Source organism: Pangasianodon hypophthalmus, chromosome 24, assembly GCF_027358585.1.
Source record: "Pangasianodon hypophthalmus isolate fPanHyp1 chromosome 24, fPanHyp1.pri, whole genome shotgun sequence".
In the NCBI taxonomy this organism is placed as follows: Eukaryota; Metazoa; Chordata; class Actinopteri; order Siluriformes; family Pangasiidae; genus Pangasianodon; species Pangasianodon hypophthalmus.
This window is the reverse complement of record NC_069733.1, coordinates 5,600,535-5,628,371: the sequence shown is the minus strand read 5'-3', so window position 1 is coordinate 5,628,371 and position 27,837 is coordinate 5,600,535. Positions and strand designations below refer to the sequence as shown.

At 40.4% G+C, this 27,837-nt stretch overlaps 1 protein-coding gene across 4 annotated transcripts in view; it reads right to left on the bottom strand.

Moving 5' to 3' along the window:
* rph3ab (rabphilin 3A homolog (mouse), b) overlaps nt 1–20,243 on the bottom strand; it is a 66,893-nt gene extending 46,650 nt beyond the window's left edge. For 2 of the 4 annotated variants that reach the window (XR_003404290.3, XM_026939761.3), the window contains exons 1-5: nt 19,883–20,243; nt 10,625–10,751; nt 8,163–8,330; nt 7,825–7,954; nt 216–299 (exon numbers count right to left, since the gene is read on the bottom strand). Coding sequence is in view for 3 of the 4 variants with exons in the window: in XM_026939761.3 (XP_026795562.1) it covers nt 216–299; nt 7,825–7,954; nt 8,163–8,311 (363 nt within the window). In the remaining variant the exon portion in view is untranslated. Of the gene's footprint in view, nt 1–215; nt 300–5,442; nt 5,748–7,824; nt 7,957–8,162; nt 8,331–10,624; nt 10,752–19,882 lie in introns of those variants that run through there. The other 2 variants (XM_026939762.3, XM_034299054.2) reach the window with 2 other exon arrangements.
* Nucleotides 20,244–27,837: the final 7,594 nt, after the last annotated feature.

Below are 27,837 nucleotides of genomic sequence, written 5' to 3'. Positions count from 1 at the left end.
AAATATGAAACAGACAAAATTAGGAAATTGCATATTTTACATGAAATCACAAGATCAACCTGTTTTACATAAGAAATTGACAACAACAAGAAGTCAGTTGGGTGTTATAATTCACAATATTCTTTAAAGAGCTTTTTTACAATTTTTTCTTTAATTTGCTTATTTGCAATTTTTGGAACAAACCCTATATGGAAGTTAATAAATCTCTCCTTTACCTCTCGTTGTTCACTACAGATCTTGCACAGCCATACAGATGGTGGTCGGCTGGTAATATGCATGCCACATTTGGTGCACATGTTCTGCAGAAAAACATATTTTTCATTAAATTTCATTCATTTGTTTTGCCTGCTGCCTCCAAAATGGAGTACAAAAAAAATGGATAAACAGTTGGTCCACTGCAAAATAAATTAGAGAAAGAAAATGTCAACCATGTCAAATTTATATCATTTAGGCACTTTTTATTGACAATTATTGATTGATCTTTCTGTTCTGAAAAAGCACAGAGACTCATCAAGGATTGCTTATTGCACCCCAAACTGTGAAATAAAATATAAAAGTTGCAAATCTGGATTACGACATGCGCCTATACCATCTAGTATGTTCATGAGGAAGTCTTCATGAATTGTACTTACTATTGATGTTTCTACGAAATTTTACTTGAATTTGGTTATGGCAAATTAAATGTCTTCCCCACCAAGTCCTTGTCTGATTGGCTAAGCATAACATGGCAGCCAATTGATTGTATTCATTTTAGCTTCACTGAACCCCAAATAAAGACCAGCTGTTTCTGTAGGATTTTCTTCACATCTTCTTGGTTTCATCCAACTGCTGAAGCCATGGTCCGCAAAGAACTTACAAAGCATGCATGGTACTTGTTGAACGGTATCAATCAGGAGAGGGGTACAAAAGAATTTCCAATACAACAGATGTACTATGGAACACCATAAAGGCCATCATTAACAAATAGATAAAATGGAGCACCACAGTGAAATCAACAAGAACAGAATGTCCCTCCAAAATTCATAACAGTATAAGACAGAAACTTACCAGGGAAGCTGCCAGAAGACCAACAGCAACATTAAAGTAGCTGCAGGAATATCTGACAAATACTGATTACTCTCTGCATGTGGCAACAATCTCTCATATTCTTCACATGTCTGGGCTCTAGGTGGTAGGGTGGCTAGAAGGAAGCCCTTTCTCGCAAAAAACATCCAAGCTCAACTAAATCACCCAAAACCATGTGGCAAAATGTGTTATGCTCTGATGAGACCATTTCCAAAACGCATAATAATTCCATAATTCCAAAAGTTATGTTTGGTGCAAAAAAAAAGCACATCACCAAAAGAACAGAATACTGACGGTGCAGCATGGTGAGGGCAGCATCATGCTTTAGGGCTGATTTTCTTCATCCAGAACAGGGGCTTTTATCAAGGTGGAGGGAATCATGAATAGCTACAAATACCAGTCAATTTTAGTGCAAAACCTTCAGGTGTCTGCTAGTAAGTTGAAGATGAAAATGAATTTCACCTTACAGCATGACAACAACCCAAAGCATATATCCAAATCAACAAAGAAATGGCTTAACCAAAATAAGATCAATGTTTCTGAATGACCTAGCCAGAGCCCAGAACTGAATCAAACTAAAAATCTGTGGGGTGACCTGAAGCGCGCTGTGCACAGGAGAGGCCCTCACAATTTGATGGATCAGGAATGATTTTGCAAGAAAGAGTGGGAAAATATAGCCAAGTAAAGATGATAGAGTCTGATAGATTCCGATAGCCACACTGATGGACTCTTACCCAAAAAGACTGAGTGGTGTAATAAAATCAAAAAGGGCTTAAAAAATGTATTAGTTTAGGGGTGTGCACACTTATGAAATTAGGATATTGTAGTTTTTTTTCTTTTTACTTTTTTCCCTAAAAAAAATTCTGATTGTTTTGCACTTTATTTATATACTTTGCAATTTCACATTAAAGATGGGGAAAGATCTGACATGATTTATGATTTATCTTAGTTTCATTCTTTTACTTCACAAAAAAACTGCCATTTTAACAGGGTTGTGTAGACCTTTTATATCAACTGTGGAACTCCGACTCCAAAATATTATGTAAGTCAGACAGCCCACCATGCAGCTTAGCTAAGTGATCACTAAATCATTAGAACTAACTTTTCGTCTGCCCTCTAACTGAAGTTGCTAAAGTGCCTGAATGCTTAGAACATTTTTAAGAACTAGTAAGTTAAACAAATGCCTAGCTTGAGTTGAGGATAATATTCTGCTAGTTGTGTTTAAAATGAACCTCTGACAAGCACTTATAAAGATTACTGCTTGCATGTCTAGTATAGTAACTGTTTCATACAGTACATGCTTAGATAAAAGCCTCTGACACTTGTTGCATGGCACATACTTAAAAGCTAAATATACAGTCAAGTCCATAAAATAATGGATATAAGCTCAAAATGCAGACTCTCTGCTTTTTGAGGATATTTACATGCAAATTGGGTGAACAGTGTAGGAATTACAGCACTTTTTATATGTGGTCCTGCCCTTTTTAATGGACCTATTTGGTCTCCTTATCTTCTTACCTGAAAGCCCTTTTCATTTGGTTCAACGGGTCTTTCAGATCTTTTGTGATCCAAGGTTTGTTATTGGGAAAACAGTCACTATCTTTGTGGATATTGTATTTTCTCAAGGTAATGCAAATTTGTTGTCTAGCTTTGCAAAGGGCTCTCTGTGTTTTCCCTGGTTAAGTGACCCTTCCTGAGCCTTTCTGACCACATCTACATCTGTCTCTGATAGAGGCACACACACCATACACATCAAAAATGCACAATGGTCCCTATCCCACATTGAAAAACTTCACAAGTGTGACTATGAATGAAGCCACTGAATCTAATGTCCAAAAGACCTAGTAAAGATTTCATCTAGCCTTGACATCTGACTTCAGCTGTCTATTTTGTTCATCACTAAATTCTTCTGGAGTCAACATGCATCTCAACATCTTCCGATATGAAGCACAACAAGTCCAATGATGGGACTATTATAGTAGCTTCTCCATTGGAGAAGACCACCTTAGCAGACATGATGAAACGAAAGTCAGTAAGTGATGTGCTAGTAACCTCTCCCACTTGGTGCCACATGCTCCACTCTGTGACAGAAAGTTACATGTGAGCAAGAAGAACTAAACAGAGATTGATTAAGAGATTGATACAGCATTTAAATTAGTGATTATAAATAATCAGAGAGGGTGAAGGTGTACATTATTCTTTTATCTAGCTTAATATTAATTACTAATCACGTAATTATTAGAAGTTCATGATTAGTACTATGCTTAAGTGTGGTGTTTAGCAGAGGAATGTTTTAGGCATATGTATGGAGATGTTTTCGGTTTCTTCCACCTAGCACTAAGAAATACATTTAAAGTTAGAGATTCAATGAATGTGGAGCTTTTGAGTATCTCCACAATAGTGGGGTTGATGTGCAGAGGAAAGTGATGGCCATGGATCCTGAAATATAAGATCATCTCTTTTGTTTTGTTCACTTTAGAGTGTAACCTGATCCACCTCCTCATACTCATGCGAGGTGTTTTTGAACTATCTGGGTAAAAGCTTGTGACTACAGTCAGAGCTACAAGTGGACCTGATCTCCAAAGCTGGTAAAAGTTTCATAAAATCAGTTACAAGGCATGTGGTGGAATGGATTGTAATTGCAACGTAATTCCACACATAGTGCTGAAAGTGAACATGACTGGAGCGGTTTTCCTCTCACATTTCCACAATAACAGTGCTGAGTCATGAACGTGGTTAAACGGTTTTCCTCTTGTAATTCCATGCTCATAACGCAAAAAGTGATCCTCAGATATACAGCCTGGAGTGAGTGCCTCCTTTAGCCCTGTAGCTATTTCTGAGCAAATTATAATTGGAATAGTGCTCACAGGGATGAATTGCAGAATTGAAATCCCTCTATTCATAATACACTGTGGTATTTGTTTAGAGCTTTATTCCTAAAAAAACTGCACTCTGAACAGTGCTCTTAGTGGACAATCGCAGTAGGATGGTCCCACTATTCATAATATACTGTGGTACTTTTCCTTAGTGCCATATACTGCGCAAGGCACACTCAGAATAGTGCATTTAGCAGGATACACTTTTGTGTGGACAATCTGGACTCTCTAGAGGTCAGAGACCAACATTAATTCTGTATTAGTTTGTATTAGACTTTCTGACATGCTTCAGCTGAGAAGGACAGAAATTCACATGGTGAAAATTCACAAGGGCAGAATTTCACAAAACACCAGTGTGACTGCTACTTTGACACACTTAGTCAATTCTGGGTGTGAGCATACACTGGCGTGTCTGTCTGCCACTATTCTCCATATGCTCTAAATGTTTTTCTTTTATTTCTTTTCCTCTTTACAGACACAGGCATTACATTCTTGAAATGATTTCAACACTTAGGACTGTTTTAGTTCGACAGAGAACTACTCCAGAGCTCTATATTCTACTGTACTCAAGGGGCACTTTTCCCCCCAAGATGATGGCGTAGTAGCAGGCAGCAACTACTTGGGGTCCACAGATATGGTGCATGTTATGTGTAGTCTGCACCAATTGAGAAACTTTTAGCAGAGATAAAAGTCGCATCGGAAGCACTGCTGAACATGCCTACCATTCCTGCTAAGGAGGAATAAACAATGGACTGCGAGAAGAGCTCCATTTGTTACGTTACGTACAATTTCATTAACCACGGTACAAACACTTTACACCTTGTTTACATGAACATTCACAGTGCTTACAACTCTGCACCCCGCTGAAAGGCCACTTCTGAAATGTGCCAAACTGGTTCTGAAGCAGGTGAGAACCTGGTCTGAGGGAGTCATCTCAGCACTTCAGGACCTCTTTGAACACATAGACTGGAATATGTTTAGAGAGGCTGCTGCCACAACACCACAAACTTTGAGGAATACACATCATCAGTGACTGGCTACATCAGCAAGTGCATAGATGATGTAACTTCCTTCAAGACCATCATCACACATGCAGACCAGAAACCGTGAGTGACTGCTGAAGTGCACTTGCTGCTGAAAACTCGAGACACTGCCTTCAGGTCTGACAACAAGGCAGCCCTCACAGCAAGGGCCAATCTGTCCCAGGCTATCAAGGAGGTGAAGTGCAACTATTCAGAAAGAATCCACCGTCACTTCCTAAATACCAAGGATACAAACACATACGGCAAGGCATTCAGGCCATCACAGACTACAGAGCACCACTTGTCTGTGATTGTGACGCCTCACACTGAACAATTTGTACGCACGGTTTGAAGCATAGAACAATATGCCAGCAGGGAAGACCACCCCAACTCCCACCGACGAAGTACTTTGTCTGTCTTCAGTAGACATCAGGAAAACTATATCCAGAGCTGGAAATTTGCAGGTCCTGACAACATACCTGGCTAGGTGCTCAGGGAATGTGGTAATCAGCTTACAGATGTCCTCACAGACATCTTCAACCTTTCTCTGAACCAAGCAATTGTCCATGTGTGCTTCAAGAGGACCACCATCATCCCTGTCCCAAAGAAATCATCTGTGGCGTGCCTGAATGACTATCATTATGAAGTGCTTCAAGCGGTGTAGCAACTCAGGGCTGTGAGGGGCCGGGGTGGTCAATGACGGCAGCTATGTGGTGCAGTCAGCGGGTCAGTGAGTCAGTGAGCTGGGCCTCAGTGTGTCTGGCTCAGGAGGCATCATTGCTGTCTGTGGGGGAGAGAGACAGGCACATTAGTTGGGAGCAAGAGCGCACTCCCCCTCTCTGTAGCAGAGGAGCCCTTTTGTAGTACGTGGTCTTCTCGCCGATGGTAGAGAGCCTCAGCCGCAGCAATTGGCTGCCAGCCATGCACAGTTGGGCCACTCTGCCTTAGAGTCATGTGTGCTTCAGCTGCCCAAAACACAAATCCTGAAGTGGCACTGTCCGTTAAGCACTCAGACGGCAGCTGAGTGAGGAGCTCTTTTTCTTCTTTGTATGAGGCTCTTTGGCCCGCCGTCACAGCGGCTAGTCATGAAACACATAAAGAGCTGCAAACCTGTACCTTACAAAGCTGCATCAGTCACTGTGATTCAGTCACTATATTATGGAACTTGTTTTTGCTGCCAATACTGCTGCTATACTTATTGCTGCTACACTACAAAATAGTTTACAGTTTACAGCCAATGTTTTGTGTATATATTGTCCTGAGTATTTGTTGTGGACTTATTAACCTGCGTAACTGTTGTTCTGTTCTGTGGATTTATTATCCTGCACTCGTCTTGCACTGTTGTGTAGTGCACTTTATGTAGTCTTGCGTACTGTTCTGTGTTGCACCATGGTCCTGGAGAAACAACATTTCATTCTGATGTATACTAGCTATATAGAGGAATGACAATAAAAACCACTTGACTTGAGTGGTCTTGCTGTTTCGGTAGCACAGGAGAGTGGCACGTGGTCCCTCAGGTGAGACAGCAGATCCAGGGACACGCCTTTGCCAACAGAATGCATAGTTCTCCTTAGTGGGACAAAAAAAAACACTCGAAGACAGGGCAGAGTGGCCCACAATGGACCTAGTGGCCTACTGTACATCTTACCACATCCTTTACTGACTCTGCCCACACTACAGAGCATTCTGCAATCAGATCTCAGTGGCTTACTCAAGGCAAATATAACCACTATTCCATAATTCCACTGCTGTTCTCATAAAGACATTGTCCACTTGGAGCTTTAATCTTATAAACAATGTTTCCAAAGTGAGCTAGGGCCTTTCATCCACCACGCTCCTCGGAAGTCAGATGTGGGATCTTCCCTGTGTGTTGGAATTCCTTAATATCTCTCTGTACAGACCCAAGCAGGATGTTCATCTGAAAGGAATATCATTATAGACAGCCCTTTTAGCTGAAAATCACCTTAGAAAAAGTCTGAGAGAACTGCATTCCTAGACAATAACCTAATCCGGCCTGCACTAATGACTACAGGGATCTGGGACAACCATGTGACAGAAATCTAGATTCCTGCCTAAGATTTGGTGCCTCAGACCAAAGAAGCTTGTGAAGGACATGATGTGCTACAGTGGTCAATCTACAGAACATTCCCCACTGTGCCCAGAACACACCTTATGGGGCTATGTGGCTCATAGAACAACTAACTGGTTATGGAACCAGCTATTCATCTGGCACGATGTCTGTCTAAAGCAGAATTTTTGGACCGCTGAGTGATGGGACATCACCATGGACTAGAAGCCCAGTTCTATGGTGACAGGCCACTCCACATCCTCATGGACTCTAATGAGAGATATTCCACTCCAGGAGGTCTTGCACTTGAGCCTTTGGAGAGCTTATAAGATCAACTTCTTCTCCCAGTGGGGTGAATGTGATCATATCCAAACGCCCTTCCAGTCAGTCTGAGGGTGAGCTGGTTCCTCATGACCTATTCATAAAGGTTTTCTAAGTGTTGCAATGCTGCCCCTGGCAGATAAGAGAGGTGAAATAGTACATTACATGTATTATGCATGTAACCATATTCTATGTATTCGGGATAACCACCAAGGTTTCCCGTCAATAAGCCAAAACCACAGAAAGAAGGTTCCAAAAGGAATGTTGGTCATTACTAATGCCATTTTACAGTATCATATGGTCACCATGTGACTTTGTGTTAATGGTCTCAACATGCACGCAAAGATGGTATGCATATGTTGAAACACAACCCCAGCAGTTATCTGGAGTTCACTGGACATGGCTAAATGTGTAACCTGAGATTTTATATTAATATAACAATTCCATCATTATAATAATATAACATTCTAACCTTTTTACAGTCTTCACAGACGACAGACTGGACTCCTAGGGCACATAACTGCTCCCCACACAACAAGCAGTGGGACATCCCATCCCCACAAACAGTCTTCTTCAGATTGTCCAAACGACTCATTAGACGCCTACCATGAACAGAAACAAGAAATCATACTTAATTACTTTTTTCATTTCAGTATTCTTTTTAGTATAAGACCAAATTATATTGTTGAGTGAAATTAAATACTTGACAAGTATTTCTGTCTAAGCATGGAAGCATCAGAACTTGACATACAGACATTGTTATGTGCATGACCAGCATGACCAGCATGAATGCATCCTTCCACTTCTTACCTGATTCTCTCTTGCTCCATGGCCTCCATTTTCTCAGCCCGAACAATCACATTGTTAATGATCTCCTTTTCTTCATCAGTCAGTTCTGAACTGTGGCCAGATCTTGGCTGAGAGTGGACATCACTCATGCCTATCACAGTGTCTGTCATGGAGACCAACCAGTGGGATCTCATTTGTAAATTTAATGGACACATGTTAATTGTCATTTACACAAGTGGCATGATATTACAAGCTATAGAATGCATTTAATTATTGTTAATCAGATGCTGAGAATTAGAATTTACCCACTGATTCATGAGCAGCTCATATATTACTATAGTAATTGGTAGGGTTATTCTTAACAACATAGTCTGAAACAAAATTAAGTCAAGAGGCTATCACACTTGTGCTATAGGCTACTATCTATTGATATAATAGGCAGTTGAGAGTCAACAAGATGTCAATACACTAGAATTACACTATGTACTCCAAATTTCAATGAGACAACAGAAAAATGTAAACTGGTATTAAAGCCAGCACCTCAGCACAGACAAACTGCCTACCAAAAAGTCAAATATAATAATTCCCTTAGTGGATCTAACTGAACAAACTCAGACATACATCGATCAGCCATAACATTATGACCACCTGCCTAATATTGTGTTGGTCCCTTTTGCTGCCAAAACAGCCCTGACCTGTCGAGGCATGGACTCCACTAGATCCCTGAAGGTGTGCTGTGGTATCTGGCTCAAAAATGTTAACAGCAGATCCTTTAAATCCTGTAAGTTGCGAGGTGGGGCCTCCATGGATTGGACTTGATGGCCAGTGCACCCCACAGATGTTCGATTGGATTGAGATCTGGGGAATTTGAAGGCCAATTCAACATACTCTTTGCCATGTCCCTCGAACCATTCCTGAACAATTTTTGCAGTGTGGCAGGGTGCATTATCCTGCCGAAAGAGGTCACTTCCATTAGGGAATACCATTGCCATGAAGGGGTGTACCTGGTCTGCAACAATGTTTACGTAGGTGGTATGTGTCAAAATAGCATCCACATGAATGCCAGGACCCAAAGTTTCCCAGAACATTGCCCAGAGCATCACACTGCCTCCGCCAGCTTGCGTTCTTCCCATAGTGCATGCTGGTGCCATCTCTTCCCCACGTAAACGATGCATACGCACCCAGCTTTCCACATGATGTAAAAGAAAATGTGATTTATCAGACCAGGCCACCTTCTTCCATTGCTCCGTGGTCCAGTTCTGATGCTCACCTGTCCATTGTAGGCACTTTTGGCAGTGGACAGAGGTCAGCATGGGCACTCTGACAGGTCTGTGGCTACACAGCCCCATACGCAGCAAGCTGTGATGCACTGTGTGTTCTGACACCTTTCTATCATAGCCAGCTTTAACTTTTCAGCAATTTGTGCTACAATAGCTCTTCTGTGGGATCAGACCAGACGGACTAGCCTTCACTCCCCATGTGCATCAGTGAGCCTTGGGCGCCCATGACTCTGTCGCTAGTTCACTGGTTGTCCTTCCTTGGACCACTTTTGGTAAGTACTAACCACTGCATACCTGGAACACACCACAAGGCCTGCCGTTTTAAAGATGCTCTGACCCAGTCATCTAGCCATCACAATTTGGCCGTTGTCAAAGTATCTCTAATCCTTACGCTTGCCCATTTTACCTGTTTCCAACACATCAACTTCGAGAACCAACTGGTCTCTTGCTGCCTAATATATCCCAACCCTTGACAGGTGCTATTGTAACGAGATAATCAATATTATTCACTTCACCTGTCAGTGGTCATAATGTTATGGCTGATCGGTGTAACACTGCACCTCACTTCTATAATTTGCCTCATCTGTGAAGAACTTTAGCTCATTGATTTTTCAAGTATGCAATTCTTTCATTCACGGCTTTATTGAAATCAGACATTATACTTTTTTGAAAGCAATTATGATAGACACATTATCAACATAGTTATGCATAGGTAAGAGCAATAATAACTCTACCAAGCTGAATGGGGCAGTGAGTATGCTGTCTCACAATTGGGCAACATCTAGAAAGGTGACCAAATCAGTGGAACAACAGCAAATATCTGTCAAATAGCAACATTTTTAATTGTCAGTTACTCAAAAGAATTAAATAATATTTTACCAGAATTTAAAACACATAGGGTTATGAATGAGGACTTCATGAATATTGAAGTTTGTTGAGTGGCTGATATATATGGATTGACTCTGCCCAACCTGCAATCACTATACAACTTTTGGTTTAAATTGTAGTATGCTTTGAAACTGATCAATAAATCTGCTCAGTTTGCACACACACTCATTTTATAATAATTTTTTTATCATAAACAGCTTTGATGAAGAAGGACCTTCCAAAAACATTGTATCTCCATAAAATTGATTTGGATATCAATAGAAAAAAAAACATTTTGGCACCGGAAAATTCTACAGTGGTACTATAGTCCAATACCTGCAGCAGGTGTGTCTATCGAACACCCTCTTCTTTTGATGCTAGGTCTGGATCAGTCCTTGGCAGGAATTGTTGAAAAGGAAGCTTCCTATTCTTATCTGTGGCTCTCAACTTCAGTGATGAAGGGCTGAATTATCAAAGAAGAAAAAAGAAACAGAAAGAATGAGGGGGTAAGCACTAGGTGAGTAACACTGCAGTGATGAAAACTGCAAGAGCTAGCATCCAGTCTGAGACTTACAGTTCCCTCCAAAAAGGGCAAGTCCAACTCTTTTGTTTTTGCTATACACTGAAGACATTTGGGTTTGAGATAAAGATGAGATATCAGAGTGAAACAGTAGAACAACCTAGAACATGGCACCTTTGGTGGAAGGCCACCCAATTTTTATGTGAACAAAAGTATAAAAACAGATAGTCTTAAAGTAAGTAAGACTTAATTTTAGTTGCATATCCCTTGTTTGCAATAAAAAAAGTCTTCCTCTTCTGGTGTGAGTATGCTGTGTGCATCTGGCTGCCGCTTCACACCAATGTTCACATCACCAAACTGTTGTCATTGTCATCCTGCATGATGAAGTTCCTCCCAATTAAATTGGCAGACAGGATGTTTCTGTAGCCTTCTGAATTCAATCTGCTACTACCATCATGAGTTACATCATCAGTAAAGAATAGTGAGCTCCTTCCAGAAGCAGCCACACAAGCCCAGCCATCCAAGTCCTTTCTTTCTCCACACTTTATCCTTTCCATTTACTTTTCCAATTCCATTTACCTTGGCAGAGGTTAATCTTGGTTCCAGAACTTTTGTGGCTCATCTCTGTATTTCTTTGTGAATTCCAAACTGACCTGCCAATTCTTACTGCTGATGAGTGGTTGGCATCTTGTGGTATGGTCTCTCAAAATTGTACTGTAATGGCTTGGGACTGCGATTGCTATAGTGGCTTTGGGGCTGCGGTTGAGCAGCTTCGTACTCAGGACTCCATCAGTGGACAGTGGATAGATTTTAACCAACCGGACTTCTTGCGAAAACTGTGATGAATTTATTGGTTGCACAATTGCACTATTTGTCCTTATAGTACACAATAATAGAAGGGATTTATTTATAATTGCACTATCCGTTGCACCCAGATGAGGATGGGTTCCCTTTTGAGCCTGGTTCCTCTCAAGGTTTCTTCCTCATATCATCTCAGGGAGTTCTTGCTTGCCACCGTCACCACTGGCTTGCTCATTTGGGATAAATTCACAGTGATAAATTCAAATATTTACAATATATTATTGTGAATCCATTTATTTCTGTAAAGCTGCTTTGTGACAATGTCCATTGTTAAAAGCGCTATACAAATAAAATTGAATTGAATTGAAATCTTCTTTGAATGGTGGATTGTGATACCGTCACCCCTGCCCTGTAGAGGTTGTTGGTGATGTCACCTAATGTTGTTTTTGGGTTTTTCTTCACAGCTCTCACAATGTTTCTTTCATCGACTGTTGTTGTTTTCCTTGGCCAACCTGTTTGATATCTGGTTGTTAGTACACCAGTAGTTTCTTTCTTTTTCAGGACATTCCAAATTGTTGTATTGGCTATGCCCAATGCTTGTGCAATGTCTCTGATCTATGTTCCCTCTTTTCACAGCTTCAAAATAGCTTGCGTTTCTCCCCTAGATGGCTCTCTGGTCTTCATGTTTATCCATTTAAAAAAAAAAATGCAGTCTTCACAAGTGAAACTCAGGGCTCAAACCGAGAGTAGACATTCATAGCTATTAATTGTTTAAACAATCAATCTAACAGGGCACACCTGAGCACACTGTTACTCACACATTGCAATATTTTCGATATGGGTGGGTTCAAACAAAAGATGTTTCTATGTTGTTTATCTAGATGTAAATATCAGGAAATGAAAGCTGAAATTCAGATCTACTATCATATTCAGTGTATAGCAAAAACAAAAGAACTGGCATTGCCATTCCAATAGTTTTGGAGGGGACTGTACATTTATATGCACAGCTACTCTAAACAATTCACACTAGGGCTGTCACAATTGATTATTGATGATATTGATTATTTTGATAATCGATTATTTGACTGTTATCTTCGATTAATCATAAATTCTTTTTTATAAAATTCACAACAACGTACACACTCCGTCCACTTAGGAACACCTGTACACCTGCTCATTTATGCAGTTATCCAATCAGCCAATCATGTGGCAGCAGCAGCACAGTATATAAAATCATGCAGATACAGGTCAAGAGTTTCAGGTAAAGTTCACATCAACCATCAGAATGGGGAAAAAGTGTGATCTCTGTGACTTTATCTGTGGCATGGTTGTTGATACCAGATGGGCTGGTTTGAGTATTTCAGAAACTGCTGATCTCCTGGGATTTTCACACACAACATTCACTAGAGCTGGACTCACAGATTCTCTCTGTTCAAGGTCATGCCCCGTGGCATGTGTGTGTGTGTCTCACAAGCACCCCCAGCCATATCATGCTCTCTCTTGCGCACACGTTTAGACACCGCATTGACTTTTCTAAAGTCCACACAAAAACGGACCGACTTGTCGGTCATGGGCACCAAGATCACCAGCCTGCTCCAGTCACTGTGGGACTCCTCAATTACTCCCATGCTGAGCAAGGTGATTCAAGTCAAGTGGCTTTTATGTCATTTCAAACATATACAGCTGGTACACAATGAACTGAAACATCTTTTCTCCAGCACCATGGTGCTATATAAACAACACAAAACTACATGAGACTACACAGAACTAGCTAAAGACTACACAGACCTACACAGGACTACATAAAATGCATGTGTGCAAACATGTGCAAACAGTTCAAGTCAAGTACAAATTTCCTAAGACAGGACCCCCATGGTAAGGATGGGGTGGGAGATGGGCTTTTCTCAGCCTTCATAGAAAGTAGAGACACTACTGGGCTTTCTTGGCTATGGAGATGGTGTTGAGGGACCAGGTCAGATTCTCCACCAGATGAACAGAAAGGAAATTGGTGCTCTTAACGATCTCCACAGAGGAGATGCTGATGTTCAGCAGAGTGTGGTCGCTCCTTGCTCTCCTTGAAGTCAGCAACCATCTCTTTTGTTTTGTCCACATTCAGAGACAGGTTGTTGGGTCTGCAACAGTCCATTAGTCGCTGCACTTCCTCTCTGTATGCTGACTTGTCATTCTTGTTAATGAGACCCACCATAGTCTCTGTCATCAGCAAACTTGATGATGCACAGTCATGAACCAGCAGAGTGAACAGCAGTGGACTGAGCACACAGCCTTGGGGGCGCCAGTGCTCAGTCTGGCGGTGTTGGAGATGCTGCTCCCGATCCGGACTGACTGAGCTCTCCCAGTGAGGAAGTCCAGGATCCAGTTGCAGAGGGAGGTGTTCAAGCCCAGCCAGCTCAGCTTTCCAATCAGATGCTGAGGAATGATTGTGTTGAATGCTGAGCTGAAGTCTATGAACAGCATTCAAACATATGTGTCCTTTTTGTCCCGGTGGGTGAGGGCCAGACAGAGGGTGGTGGCAATGGCATTGTCTGTTGAGCGGTTGAGACAATACGTGAACTGCAGTGGGTCTAGTGAGGGGGCAGCAGGGTCTTGATGTGCCTCATGACGAGCCTCTCTAAGCACTTCATGATGATGGGACAGTAGTCATTGAGGCAGGACACTGAAGACTTCTTTGGCATGGGCACAATGGTGGTGGCCTCCAAGCACATTGACATGACGGCACTCTTCAGGGAGATGTTGAACATGTCAGTGAGAACATCTGCCAGTTGGTCTGCACATCCTCTGAGCACTCTTTCAGGAATGTTGTCAGCAGCCTTCCGTGGGTTGACTGTGTGTAGAGTTTTCCTCACATCAGCCATGGTTAGACACAACACCTGGTTGTTGGGAGGAGGGGTGGTCTTCCTCGCCATCATGTTATTCTGCACCTCAAACCAAGCACAGAAGTTATTCAGCGCATCTGGAAGGGAGGCCATCTTGGTGAGCGTTTCCCAGGTTTTGGCACCACTGTAGAACCCGGTGTGTGATGGTGTAGAGGAAGACTTGAGAGACAGGCGGAATTTTAGCTGAGCCCCAGGTTAACATTTGTTCAGTCTGCACTTTTCAGTGCACTTTAAAAAACTCAACAAAACCAAAACAACTCAGGAGAAACAGGTCTGTCCCAGACTTGCAGCTGGAGAAAACCCACAGGGAGAACATGGAAACTCCACACAGACAGTAACCCAAGCTCAGGATCGAACAAGAAACCCTGGAGCTGTGAGGTGTGCCGCTGTGCCACTGTACCACCCTCTCCTCATATTCAGCTCACGAATACACTACACTATGTATACATTATAACAATCAGCAGAACAAATTTGCATTTCTAGATTATGTCAAGGAGCAGCAGCCAGTGATGCAGATGGTAAAAGTGTGACAACATTGCAGAAGGGAATTTGCTCTTTAATGAAATGCAATTGTATCAACTTAACCAGTAGGATGAATTCAGATAGTCCCCTCCAAAAGTACTGGAACAACAAGGCCAATTCTTCTGTTTTTATGATACACTGAAGAGATTGGGGTTTGAGATCAAAAGATGAATATGAGACAGTAGATAAGAATTTCAGCTTTCATTTCCTGATATTTACACCTAGATGTGTTAAACAACTTGGAACACAGCACCTTTTGTTTGAACCTGCCCACTATTCAAGTGATCAAAAATATAGATGTGACTAACAGGTGTTTCCTGTTGCCCAGGTGTACCCTGTTAATAGCTCTGAATGGCTATACTTGGTTTGAGCCCTGGGTTTTGCCTGGGAAGACTGCATTTGTTGTTTGTGACGAGGAGGAGGGAGGGGCCAGGCTGTGAGGACGCACACCTGGCACTGAGTTGTTTAATCAGTAGGAGAGAGTAATAAAGGAGTGGCTGGAAACATCTCAGGGAGAGAGAGATGCACGAGTGTTTTATGTTTGTGCTACGTTTGTGGGTTCTGTTATGTTTGAGATCTTTATATTATTAAAACTTTATGCTGGAGTTCACTCAGTTCCCGCCTCCTCCTTGCCCACCTGCGAAGTTTGTTACATTGGTGCCGAAACTCGGGAGGGAGGAGGGACTTGCTGTCGCTGCGGGAGGATTGCAGCACTGAGGAAGTGTGGTGTTGAAACGGTTGCCGGAGGATGGAGGAGTTGCTGCCATCGGCCTGAAAAGGGGAGGAATGGCTGCCATCCGCTGCAGCCGCATCTCCGTCTTCCCGCTGGATGTCAGCGGGTCCTCCCCTTTTCAGGTAGACGGCAGCGATTCCTCCTCTTTCAAACATAACAGAAACCACAAACATAGCACAAACATAAAACATGAGTGCAGCTCTCTCCTTCAAGTGTTTCCAGCTACTCCTTTATTACTTTATTACTTTTTACATTGTAAAAAGGATAAACCAACATTAAGACCAGTGAGCTGTCTATGGGAGAAAAGCATAGCAAATACAACAATTTGGAATGAAGGTCGGCCAAGGAAATCAACAGCAGTAGATAACAGAAACATTGTGACAGCTGTGAAGAAAAACCCAAAAGCAACATTCAGTGGCATCACCAACAACCTCCACAGGGCAGGAGTGAAGTTGTCACAAACCACTGTTCAAAGAAAATTATGAGAGAGAGCAGTAATATAGAGGCTATACCACAAGATGCAAGCCACTCTTCAGCAGTAAGAATCAGAAGGCCAGATTGGAATTCGCAAAGTACAGAAATGAGTTCCACAAGTTCCACAAATTCTGGAACCAAGATTAACCTCTACCAAAATGATGGAAAGGAAAAAGTGTGGAGAAAGAAAGGATCTGCTCATGATCCAAAACATACAACCAGGTTCTTGTGATCAGTCCAGACCATGAATGGGTGCTTAGATCCCTCCAGCCAATGCCTCTATTCTTCAAGAGCAAGGTTAACAGCAAGGAGCTCCCAGTCCCCAATATAATTTCACTCCAGCAGGATAAGCCTCTGTGAATAGAATGCCCAGGGGTGGAGCTTGTGAGAAGGGCCTGATCATTGTGAAAGAACCACTCCCACACCTACGTCAGAGGGATCAATCTCTACAACAAACAGTTTCTCAGGATTAGGCAATTGGAGGACCAAGGAGCTTGTAAGCCTCCTCTTGAGCGCCTCAAATGCCTCCTGACCTGGGGTCTTCTAGGTCAGTACGGTTAGAGGTTTTCACAATCATACTGAAGTTTCGGACAGTTGGCTGCAAAGTTGGCAAATCCCAGGAAGCGCTGGGCCAGTCTGAGGGAGGTGGGGTGGGGCCAATCCTGGACCGCTCCGAAATTAGTTGGAATTATGCTCAGCGTCCCCTTGGAGATCATGAATCCCAAGAAGGACACCCTGGAAATATGGAACACAGACTTGTCTAGTTTGTTATAAAGGCGATTCTCCAACAACAAATGGAGAATTCACTGACATGGCCTATGTGTTCTTACCTGGACAGACTGTAAATCAAAATGTCATCCAGGTACACTTATGTATCCAATGCCTTCCTCAGGACCTCGTTAATAAACCACTGGAACCCGTGGCTAAGGCGCCTTAAATGTACTCCTCCACAGCCACCCATTCAGGAGGAGACAGGGCAAACAGCCTTCCTGGGGTAGGGGGGAAGCGCACTTATATGCTGTCAGCCTAAGCGATCAGCCAAGGCAATATCAATAAAATTTGCCACTGTCCCAGAGTCAAGAAAAACGGGAGGGGTGTTGACCATCCCAGGACAGGGTGACCTTTAAGAACACCCTGGTGCTATCAGGAGGGTGTTTTATGTCCATCACAGGCCCTCCACCCTGTGACCCCACTGGTATAGTGAACCGGGGGGAAGGGATTGTTGAACGTTACGAGAACTCAGGCCCCGGGTCTGCTCTCTTTCCCTGAAGCAGTTATCAGCCTAGAAGTCCAGTTTATAGAGGGCCTCTAGGGTTGGTGGCAGGTCTTGGGTAGTGAGAAAGACTCTGAGTTCCAGTCACTTTCGGGGGCCAGGGTGCGGAACTCCAGCATATAATCGGCTCTTGACCTACCCCCCTGTTGGATGCGAAGCAGTCAAGCACTGCTTCCTGGCCCCCCTCTAGATTGTAAAAGGTGCGGTGCAGGGCCTCAGTGAACCGTGTTACTTGAATTGCAGCTTTCTGACCCCTGTTCCCACTGGATGAGGTGAGTCAGCTGCTGCACTATTTCTTGCAGCAACTGCTCATGGTGCCCTATGGCCGCCCCATGACTCTGAATAGTGCACTGGAGAGGATCCAGGTGCTGGATCTACTGACTCCACTGGGTCTATTTCTGGTCACACCCTTCTGTAATGGGACAGTTAATTGTGGACCCAACAAACTCAAACCAGAGATCTCTGGGTGGAAAGGCTACAGATGGGACAGGCATGCCAAAACCAAACAAAGGAGATGTCAAAATGGCATACTCAAACAAAGGAATCTTCCTTATTAAACTGGAACAAATAAAATATCAAAAGGGGAATAGGCTTCCAAAACTTTGGGCTCTTCAGAGAGGGTAGCATTCATATATATATATTTTATCTTTTAGTTTTCCCTTCTTTCCTATTCTGTCTTGTATCTTATCTTCAGTTCTCACGTATCCCTTGCTTCTTCTTTGTTCTTTCTCTTTCTCTTTTCCTTTTTCTTTTATTTTCTTTTTTTCTCTTTTCAGTTCCTTCTCTTTCTATTTCTGATTCCTATTTCTTTTTCTTCTTAGTTAAATTTCGAGCAAAGCCCTGACATACCGTACCAGTCAACCCTTTACGAAGGAAGACCAGTGTCATAGGCTGGGTTCCTCTGGATGGCCACTCTCACTGTGCGCCACTGCTGACCTCTGCTGCCTGTAGTGTGGCCTCTTACACTTCTAAGGTTTAATCACAAAGTATGTTATTTGTATGATATTTCCATTTTACATTCTCTTTGAATATTGGTTACTATAGTTCAACAGGTTTTGCTGTAGTTGGTGTTTTAACCTTTTGATCCATGGGCCCCTTTTTAAACTTCCAAAGGTCTCTGCACGGCCCTATTAGCAAGTAAAAATTTCTTGGATGTGGGCAAAAGTATCTAATATTTCTTATTATGGGATTATTATACATTAAATATAATACTATTTTTCAGATGCTTTTACACATTTCAAGTGTTACATTTTCTTATTCTACTGGCAGATCTTTTTGCTTCTTTCTAGAAATAAAAGCTTAAAATTATTAAAAAAAAAAAAAAAAAGTTCTGCCAATGAGTAAAACGTCTAGAAATTTATTTATAATAGGAAATACTAGATAAATTTGACTATATTCAAAATATTTTCACTTGCTCATTTTTAGGGTTAGCTTCCAGTTTGATTCTGACCTGGCCCACTTACATGATGTTGCATTAATTAAGTCATGTTATTTCTATCATGCACTTACACTGCAAGGGCCTTAGTTTTGACCTTCACTCATCAAGCCAAAAAATAAATGCTTGCTAAGTTTAAATCTCCAAAGTTACCAGATCTCCAGGTAAACTCACCCTATACTGGACATTAATTCCAATTTTAAAAAAAGCCAGTGAATGTAGCTACAAGGTAGGTGTACCTAATAAAATAGCCACCGAGTGTATAATAGTAATTTCAAGTGTTTAAAGAGAAAAGATAAAAATGTGCAATACTTGGCAAGATCAAAGTCATGGGGCGTGTCACATACTACAGATCTGGCGGGCATGCCAAACTGCCCACAGATACTACATCCTTCCAGCTTTATATAAAACTCGTCACATGTAACTCATTTTCGGCACCGTTTACCAGAAGTGCGCGTACGTCGTCACAGAGACGCCTCCCTTTGATTGTGAAAAGAGGCTAACGTACTGCCTACCAAGTGACCAGTCAACATAATTAAACTTCAAATGCATCGCCAAAAAAAAAAAAGGCTAGAGTATGCTTCACGTCGCGAACTGCATGACAAACCACAGGCGACACCACTGACCAGAAATCGTATTCAAACAGATTTGCTAAAAGCCAGCCGAAATGTGTGTAGTGTAAAAGTATTTGCATCGATTCGTGATTTAAACTAGTAAATCAACGAAATTCGCAGCATATAAGTAATTATCAGTGACAATACTAAGTATTTCATCTCCGGTTTGATAATGCCAGTATCGTTATTTTTGCAAGATTAAGTCAAATTCAGTACGTCTCCAACACGCTCGACCTGTGCCACTTGCTGCATAAACTGCCTGCATAAACTGCCACTGACAATCCATATGGAAAAACAATATGTTCAGAAATTGATTTAGTGTCCTTACCTTACGTTCCTGCCCACTAGTTACATAGGATGCCAGCAGACGTAGCGTAATAATTCATAGTCACGACAGAAGGGGACGATAGAATCAGCAGTTGCGGCAAATAAACAGAGCGTTAACAGACACGGCTGAAGATGCTGATTAGCAAAATACCATAGAGCTAAACAGCAGAGCTCTGTTCAGGTCTGACCAAAAGCCAGAAAATATTGGACAGACACTACTTGACGACACAGTGCAAGCGTGCAGTCCCACTGTATGTACGCCTAAAGGTGCGACTGAAATAAAAACGCTAATACTGTGAAAGCAGTATTATCATGGCGTTTAGAAACAGTTATGACCATTTTCACAGCGGCGCAGCCAGGAACAAAATGCGGAGCTGATGAGAGGCGGGGTGGGGTCCTGTGGGGGGGTTGGGGGGGGGGGGTTGGGGGGGGGGGGGGGGGGGGGGTGTGTGTGAAATAATAATAAAATAAAATATAAAAATTTACTAATTATATTGCCGTAAAATACTTTATGACAGTTCAGTTGAAAATTATTAAAAATAAGGATAATAATGTAATGACATGACATGTAATAATAACATTTTGTCTTATCTACATCTTATCCATATCTGCACTTGTTTTTCCGTTCCTGCAGTAAACATCCCTTTCTCTAGCCAGTAACACAGGTATTTTCAAAACGTGAAAATTCTCTCTAGTTTCTATAGCCTAAAGAATTTACAACCTAAATAGGCCTTCTTTGTGAGTCTACCTATTTCCTTTTCTTGAGTTGAGCAGTCCCTGGTTTAGGATAGAATAAAAAAAAATGTTTCATATTTACTTCATTTTTTGATATTGCAATGGTGATTGCCGGCATTCTAAATTTTCACAGATTTTTTTCTAAAGGTTATAATTACATTATATTAATCAGGCAAATATCATCAGCTACTGAACAAAATAACCAATCAGCAGTCTCGCATCATCTTTTTTTCTCTTACACTCTTAGACAGAATGTGTTAAAACTGACACAAACTGTGTTAAATTCTTACACATCAATGGGTGAGTTTTGGGACAACACTTGTGTTAACTGTGACACATTCACTGTGTTAATGATGTTAGGGAGGTTAACATAAAGATGTGTAAACGTGTAATATTAACACATTATGTGCTGTCCTCGGCTACACACGCTGTGTTTAAAAAAATGTACCTAAAACCCTACACAAAAATATGTTATCATTTGACACACAATTAGTTCATGACAATAAAATAAACAATTTATGACTTCAACACATTTATTACATTATTATCATGAAATATTAACAATAAAATTCATAGAAATACAACAATAAACATAGAAATTCATAGAAATATAACAATAGAATATAACAAAATTTTAAGCAGTAATAAAGGAAATGTCCAACATAGAACAAAACAGTTCTTTTTCCAATTTCATCAGGCAACATGACACATAACCCCAACATCATTTCACTTATTTCAAAACTTTGTTTTTTGGATTGAACTCGTCTGAATATTCAGGTGCTGGGAATCTGACACACCAGAATTTTTACAAGTCTGTACTCCTCCATCTTTTCCACAGCATGTGAGTAAAAATGATCATCAAAATATTTAACATTAACGGTCTTTACAAAAGCCAACACAGTGTTTTTGTCCACCTTTGGGAATAAATGAACAACTTCTCCAAAGATTGGTTCCTGTTCAAAACTGGCTGAAAACATCAGAATGCTCCCTGTTCTGTATGTGTGTCCCCCAGACTGACTTAGTTTGACACATGAACTGTCCCTGTTGACTCATCTGCAATGGAGCTCAGTTCTTCACTGAAGATAAATTTATCAGGATAAAGTTCTTTGAACAACTTATGATGATCTGTGATAAGCTGTTTCAGGAACACCGCAAGACCTCTGGTTACAACAGGAGCAAATATAATGCTGCATATCTCTCGTAACAAAATGAACAACTGTCAGTGCAGGCTATCAGGATTAACAATGTCCCCCAAAAGAAAAGGTAAGTTTTATATGAGACTCCACATCTGTGCTGATGTTTGTTTGATGGCCGTCTCGATTTCAGGTTAAGGATGACACTTGGTTTGTTTTTTTGTGTTTGAATACCCATAATCATAGCTGGCTATTCTTTCGTTCAACTGTTCCAGCCACCACAGTTTTTCTTCATAAAAGTAGTGTTGAAGTAAAAGTTTAACTTCCAAAGGTGCAACACCCTCAAGCACATCATGCATCATGTCGACCCCTACGTTTTCAGTTACATGAAATTATTCCAAGGAATTCAAGCATGAGTCTTCTTTGATTCCTGCAATAGATACATCGTTCAACACAACATGCTGCTGGTAATTATGTCTCTCTGTCTCTCTTTTCAGGATCATCTTCATTAAACATACTTTGTGAAATTGTTATATCAACAAGGCAAATATGGCAGGACTTGTCTGCAGAAAAACTTTCCAAACAAGATTGACAGGAGTAAAAAGGCATACTGCTTCTTGTATTGTGTGTGGTTCTCCTCTTATCTTAATGTTAATGCCTTGACTCTCTAAGATTTTTATGTCATCTAAAAGAGGCTGAAAAATTTTTGCTAAGCCATATTTTTGCCTGTCAATAGAATTGAAAAGAAGGCAAAGATGAATGTGTGCCAAGCTTGAATTATACACAGGGGCTAAGTTTCTCAATGAAAAATACATTGCTCCCATTTTATGAACGTTTGATTTTGACCCAGGTGGATTTACTGTCTCCAGATCATAGCTGAATCTGTAAAGCATTGTGATGTGTTTTGTACAGATCATGCCTGGCAAAATGAGCACCATCACAATAGTCATCCATCTTACCATCCGTTCTTCTATGAGCCCGCAAATACATGGTCTGAAATTTCTCATTAACAAAGATAAATCTTCATGTTTTGAGGATGGAAATATACTGAAATACATCAGCTGCAAGTGTTTGTTGTGCAATATCTTTTTTTATGGTGTAAGCTCTGTGATCTAAGAAGATCTCTGTTAGCTTAACAAGAGAATACTCAGTTTCAAAGAATTTTGCCATTTTATGTGGGTTATCTATATTCTCATGGCACTCTGTAGCAGTCTCATACTCTTTCAACTCCCTTACTGTCATCTGGAACAGCCAAGCTTTTAAACAATGCAGTGGTAGATGCTTGAAGGCTGTCAACATTCCTGTCCAAAAGTTCTTTAGTGCAAGTGACACTTCTTTGTTCATCACTCAATGTTATATTAGAACGAGAGTACATCTTTGCAGCTGTACACACTGCATCCTCCTCACCATCTGATGTTGTGTCAGGTGTCAAATGAGTGTTGTCGCTGATATTTTCTTTGTTGTCCTCTATAAGGTTGTCTGACACAACTCTTTCTGAAAGCTGGGTAGCCATTTTTAGTAAGCTATCCCCTGATGAATGCTCTCTTTCAAGATGCTTAGAATAGGAATTTATGCTATGGTATGAACGCTGACAGACATTTTGTCTGCAAAATATGGTGTAGTCCTGTCCGTCAGACAGGGAATGTTCAGCACGAAGATGCCAGCTTAGTCTCCTGATATCAGAGCTACCTGGCTTTTCACATATTGGAAACAATACATAACAAGCTGATTAGGCTAAAGCCTGAAGCTTGTTAATGATCTCCAAGAATTTAGATCTTCTTACAGTCTTAGACATTGGCAAGTCATATACATACTCCAGAAAGATGAAAACTGAAGTAAGCTGGGGAGGATATGTAAGGTTGTAGACCCAGTAGAAATTGAACAGCTTATCCAAGGAACAGGTTAGGCTCTCATCTCCCAATGGAATTACAGTTTTGTCATTTTTAGCAACAATGACAAACTGGCGGGCTCCACAGGTCAGGTTTCCAATGCAGACTAATATTATGAAGAGGAAGAGAGAGAGAGTTAGTGACAGAGAGAGAGAGAGATTTTGTATAGCATTGTGAAAGAGATGGAGGGAGATGAAGAGAGAGAAGGAGACAAGGAGGAGACAAATGCAAAGAAATGGGTAAAGGGAGTCATTAGGGGAAGGAAGTAAAAACAACCAGAAATGTCAATTACTTTTTGCATGCTGCACATGTTAAAGATAACTAAATGTTATTATCAGTGATCCTACAAGATACAAGATCACACTAAATATTACTAAAAATTACTGGCACAAAGTCCAGCAGATATGAAATGGCAGATCTGTCACTGCACTGGATTGACACTGCACCTCTTCCTGTAGTTGGTGGAAGCAAGTGTATCAAAACCTGCAGCATGGTGTAGCACTTAACGTAAAAGAGCACAAGATGGTGGTTGTGACTGTTAGTTACAATTATGCCTGCAACTAATTAATTAATGCATTGTTTATTCTATAAATGTCAAAATGGTGATGCCCATCACAATTTCTTAGGCCTAAGATGAATTGCTTAATTTGTCCAACCAACAGCTTTCTCCAACTGAGTAGGTTAGAGAAAGTTCATTCACTTTTTTATAGCTCTCAGCTCAAGTTGAAACGGTTGTCAAAATTTAAGTCAAAGCTGATTAAAACTGATCAATAATATAAGCAGTTAATTATTACTCAGCATTATTACAGTTTGCAATCTGATCCAAGAGAGATTGTGTATGAGTGTAATGTCATACACTGTATGAGTGTAATGTTGTGTATAGAATAGCATAATGTGAGTTATTTCCAAAAAACCTTGTAATTATTAAAATTACACTTTTATTTAAAATTCCTGTGGTAATTTTCGAAAAGGAATACGATCCCACATTAGTGTCAATAAATTATTTTTAACATCAACCATACTACAATTTGGAATCTACATTTATATTTTATCTATCTATGAACATAATGCAACACATTTGATAAAATTCAACACTGTGTGCTGATCCAATTCCATTTTTGTAAATTCAACTATTATTTTCTCTTGTGGACTATATGTAAACATCTTTTATGTGAAATATCTTCAGGTCAGCACTAAATAAACAATAACATGCATTTTGTATGATCCCTCTTATTTTGGTAAAATAATTAACATTTTGCAGATTCTGAAAGGGGGATGTAAACTTTTGACCTCAAACTTTTGTACATCTAGATGTGTTAAAAAACCTTAGAATATGGCACCTTTGGTGGCAGACCACCCAATTTTTAGGTAAGCACAAGTATTGGAACAGATAGTCATAAAGTAAATAACACTTAACACTTGTTGCATATCCCTTGCTTGTATGTATCATTTGTTAATAAGTATTATATCAATCAGTATCTATGCAACAGTATTCAAAAGTGACCTTAAATCACCTCATGTATTAACTGTTAGAGCTTCATTTATATACTACACTGTACCATTTCTAGTGGATTTAGAAAGGTGACTCTAGGCCTGTGGTCCTGCAGGGATGTTTCTGTGAGAACGTACTGGTGTGACCTCGTAGATGGAGTTTTTTAAGGTGAAGGCTAATGTTGTTTTTGAAACATAAACTGACTGAACTCTCGCTACGGTTAAAACTAAGATAAGGGGACAGTGAAATAATTGTGATGAGAGGCAGATGTGTGATTAAAAGAAAAAAGAGAAAACTCCATCCAATGAGATTATTGTTTTAGAATTGTATAAAAGCATGGGCCACGATTATGTAAATCAGATGCTCTGCAGACCATCTCGGCTTTGTTATTTGATTCAATAAAGTCTTTAGATTTTTGGCATCCAGAACCCCTTGTCTTTGTAACTCATTTTTCTTATTCTGATTTGCAGAAGTATTTGCCACGACACTTGCAATAACTGACATCACTAAACTGTTGCTTTTGTGATGCTTTTCCAGGCTTGTACCACAGCTTCTTTCAGTTGTTGTTTGTTTTGGGGGGTTTCTCCCTTCAGTCTACTCTTCAGGAGGTGAAATGCATGCTCAATTTGGTTAAGGTCTGGTGATCGACTTGGCCAATCTACAACCTTCCACTTTTTTCCCTGATAAATTAATTTGTTGTGTTGGCAGTGTGTTTGGGTCATTGTCTTGCTGCATGATGAAGTTCCTCCCAATTAGATTGCATGCATTTCTCTGTAAATTGCCCAACAATATGTTTCTGTAAACTTCTGAATTCATTCTGCTGCTAACATCATCAGTTGCATCATCAATAAAGATTATTGATCCCATTCAACAAGCAGCCATGCAAGCCCAAGCCATGACACTACCTCCACCGTGCTTGACCAGAGAGCTCGTATGTTTTGGATCATGAGCAGATCCTTTCTTTCTCCACACTTTGGTCTTTTCTTCACACTGGTAGAGGTTAATCTTGGTTCCAGAACTTTTCGGGATCATCTCTGTATTTCTTTGTGAATTCCAATCTGGCCTTCTGATTCTTACTGCTGAGGAGTGGTTTGCATCTTGTGGTATGGCCTCTATATTTCTGCTCTCTTAGTCATATTTGAACAGTGGATTGTAACAACTTCACCCCTGCCCTGTAGAGGTTGTTGGTGATGTCACTGACTGGTGTTTTTGGGTTTTGCTTCACAGCTCTTACAATGTTTCTGTCATCAACTGCTGTTGTTTTCCTTGGCTGACCTGTTTGATATCTGGTTGTTAGTACACCAGTGGTTTCTTTCTTTTTCAGGACATTCCAAATTGTTGTATTGGCTATGCCAAATGCTTGTGCAATGGTTCTTCGATTTTCCCTCTTTTCTCAGCTTTAAAATGCTTTCTTTTCTCCCATAGACAGCTCTCTGGTGTTCATGTGGGTTTATCCTTTATCCAGTCTTCACAGGCAAACCCCAGAGCTCAAATCAAGTGTAGACATTCAAAGCTATTAATTGTCAAAATAATCAATCTAACATAGCTCACCTGGGCAACAAGCAATACTTGACAGGCACATCTTCCTATATTTTTGATCACTTGAAATATGGGTGGGTTCAAACAAAAGGTGCCATGTTCTAAATTGTTTAACACATCCAGATATACAGTAAATATCAGGAAATGAAAGCTGAAATTCTGAACTACTCATCTTTCATCTCAAACTATCTCAAATTGTATTCAGTGTGTAGTAAATACAAAAGATCAGGGGGAAAATATATGCCTTTTATTTGAAATCACTGTATGAGAAGTCCTATCTGAATAGAAAATTGTTCCACTGTAATGTAAAAATGCTTTAATCTATGCAATTGGCTTATATGTGCACTGTTTTTGGGGGCTAGAGAAGGTAACTATATACTGGTAATATTGTTATCTGTAATTCTTATCTGTATGTATATCTATATACTGGTAATATTGTTATCTGTAATTCTTATCTGTATGTATATCTATATACTGGTAATATTGTTATCTGTAATTCTTATCTGTATGTTTAGGGTAAATGGTGGTAGATACAGGCCCATTATGTTTGGTTAAGTAGACATCTAAGAAGTTCATGTATTTCCACTGTAAATTGTAAATTGATAAATTTTGAATTTAAGAATTGCATAAATTAATTTAATTTTATTTCCATTCCATTCCATCCCAAATCATAAAGCAATCATCAGTATATCTCATCTAACACATAACGTATGGTGTAAATATATAGTTAGAAAAAATATAATCCAATTCAAAGTTTCCCATAAAGAATTAGCATAATTTGATACTAACGGAGTACCCATTGCTGTACACTGAATCTATTAAATAAAAAATTTTTTGCAACAGTTTGGTGATGTCATTGGGTCGCTGACTTGATGCAGTTATTGCAAGCAAGGGATATACAACTAAATATTAAGTGTTATTTAATTTACTTTAAGACTATCTGTTCCAGTACGTTTGCTCACAAAAAGGGTAGTCTGACATCAAAGTTGCCTTGTTTTAAGTTGTTTAATACATCTAAATGTAAATATCAGGAAATGAAAGCTGAAATTCCGATCTATGATCTGATATTCATCTTTTGATCTCAAACAGAAATAGCTTCAATGTATAGCAAAAACAAGAGAATTGGCCTTGCCTTACCAATACTTTCGGAGGGGACTGTAAATTATGT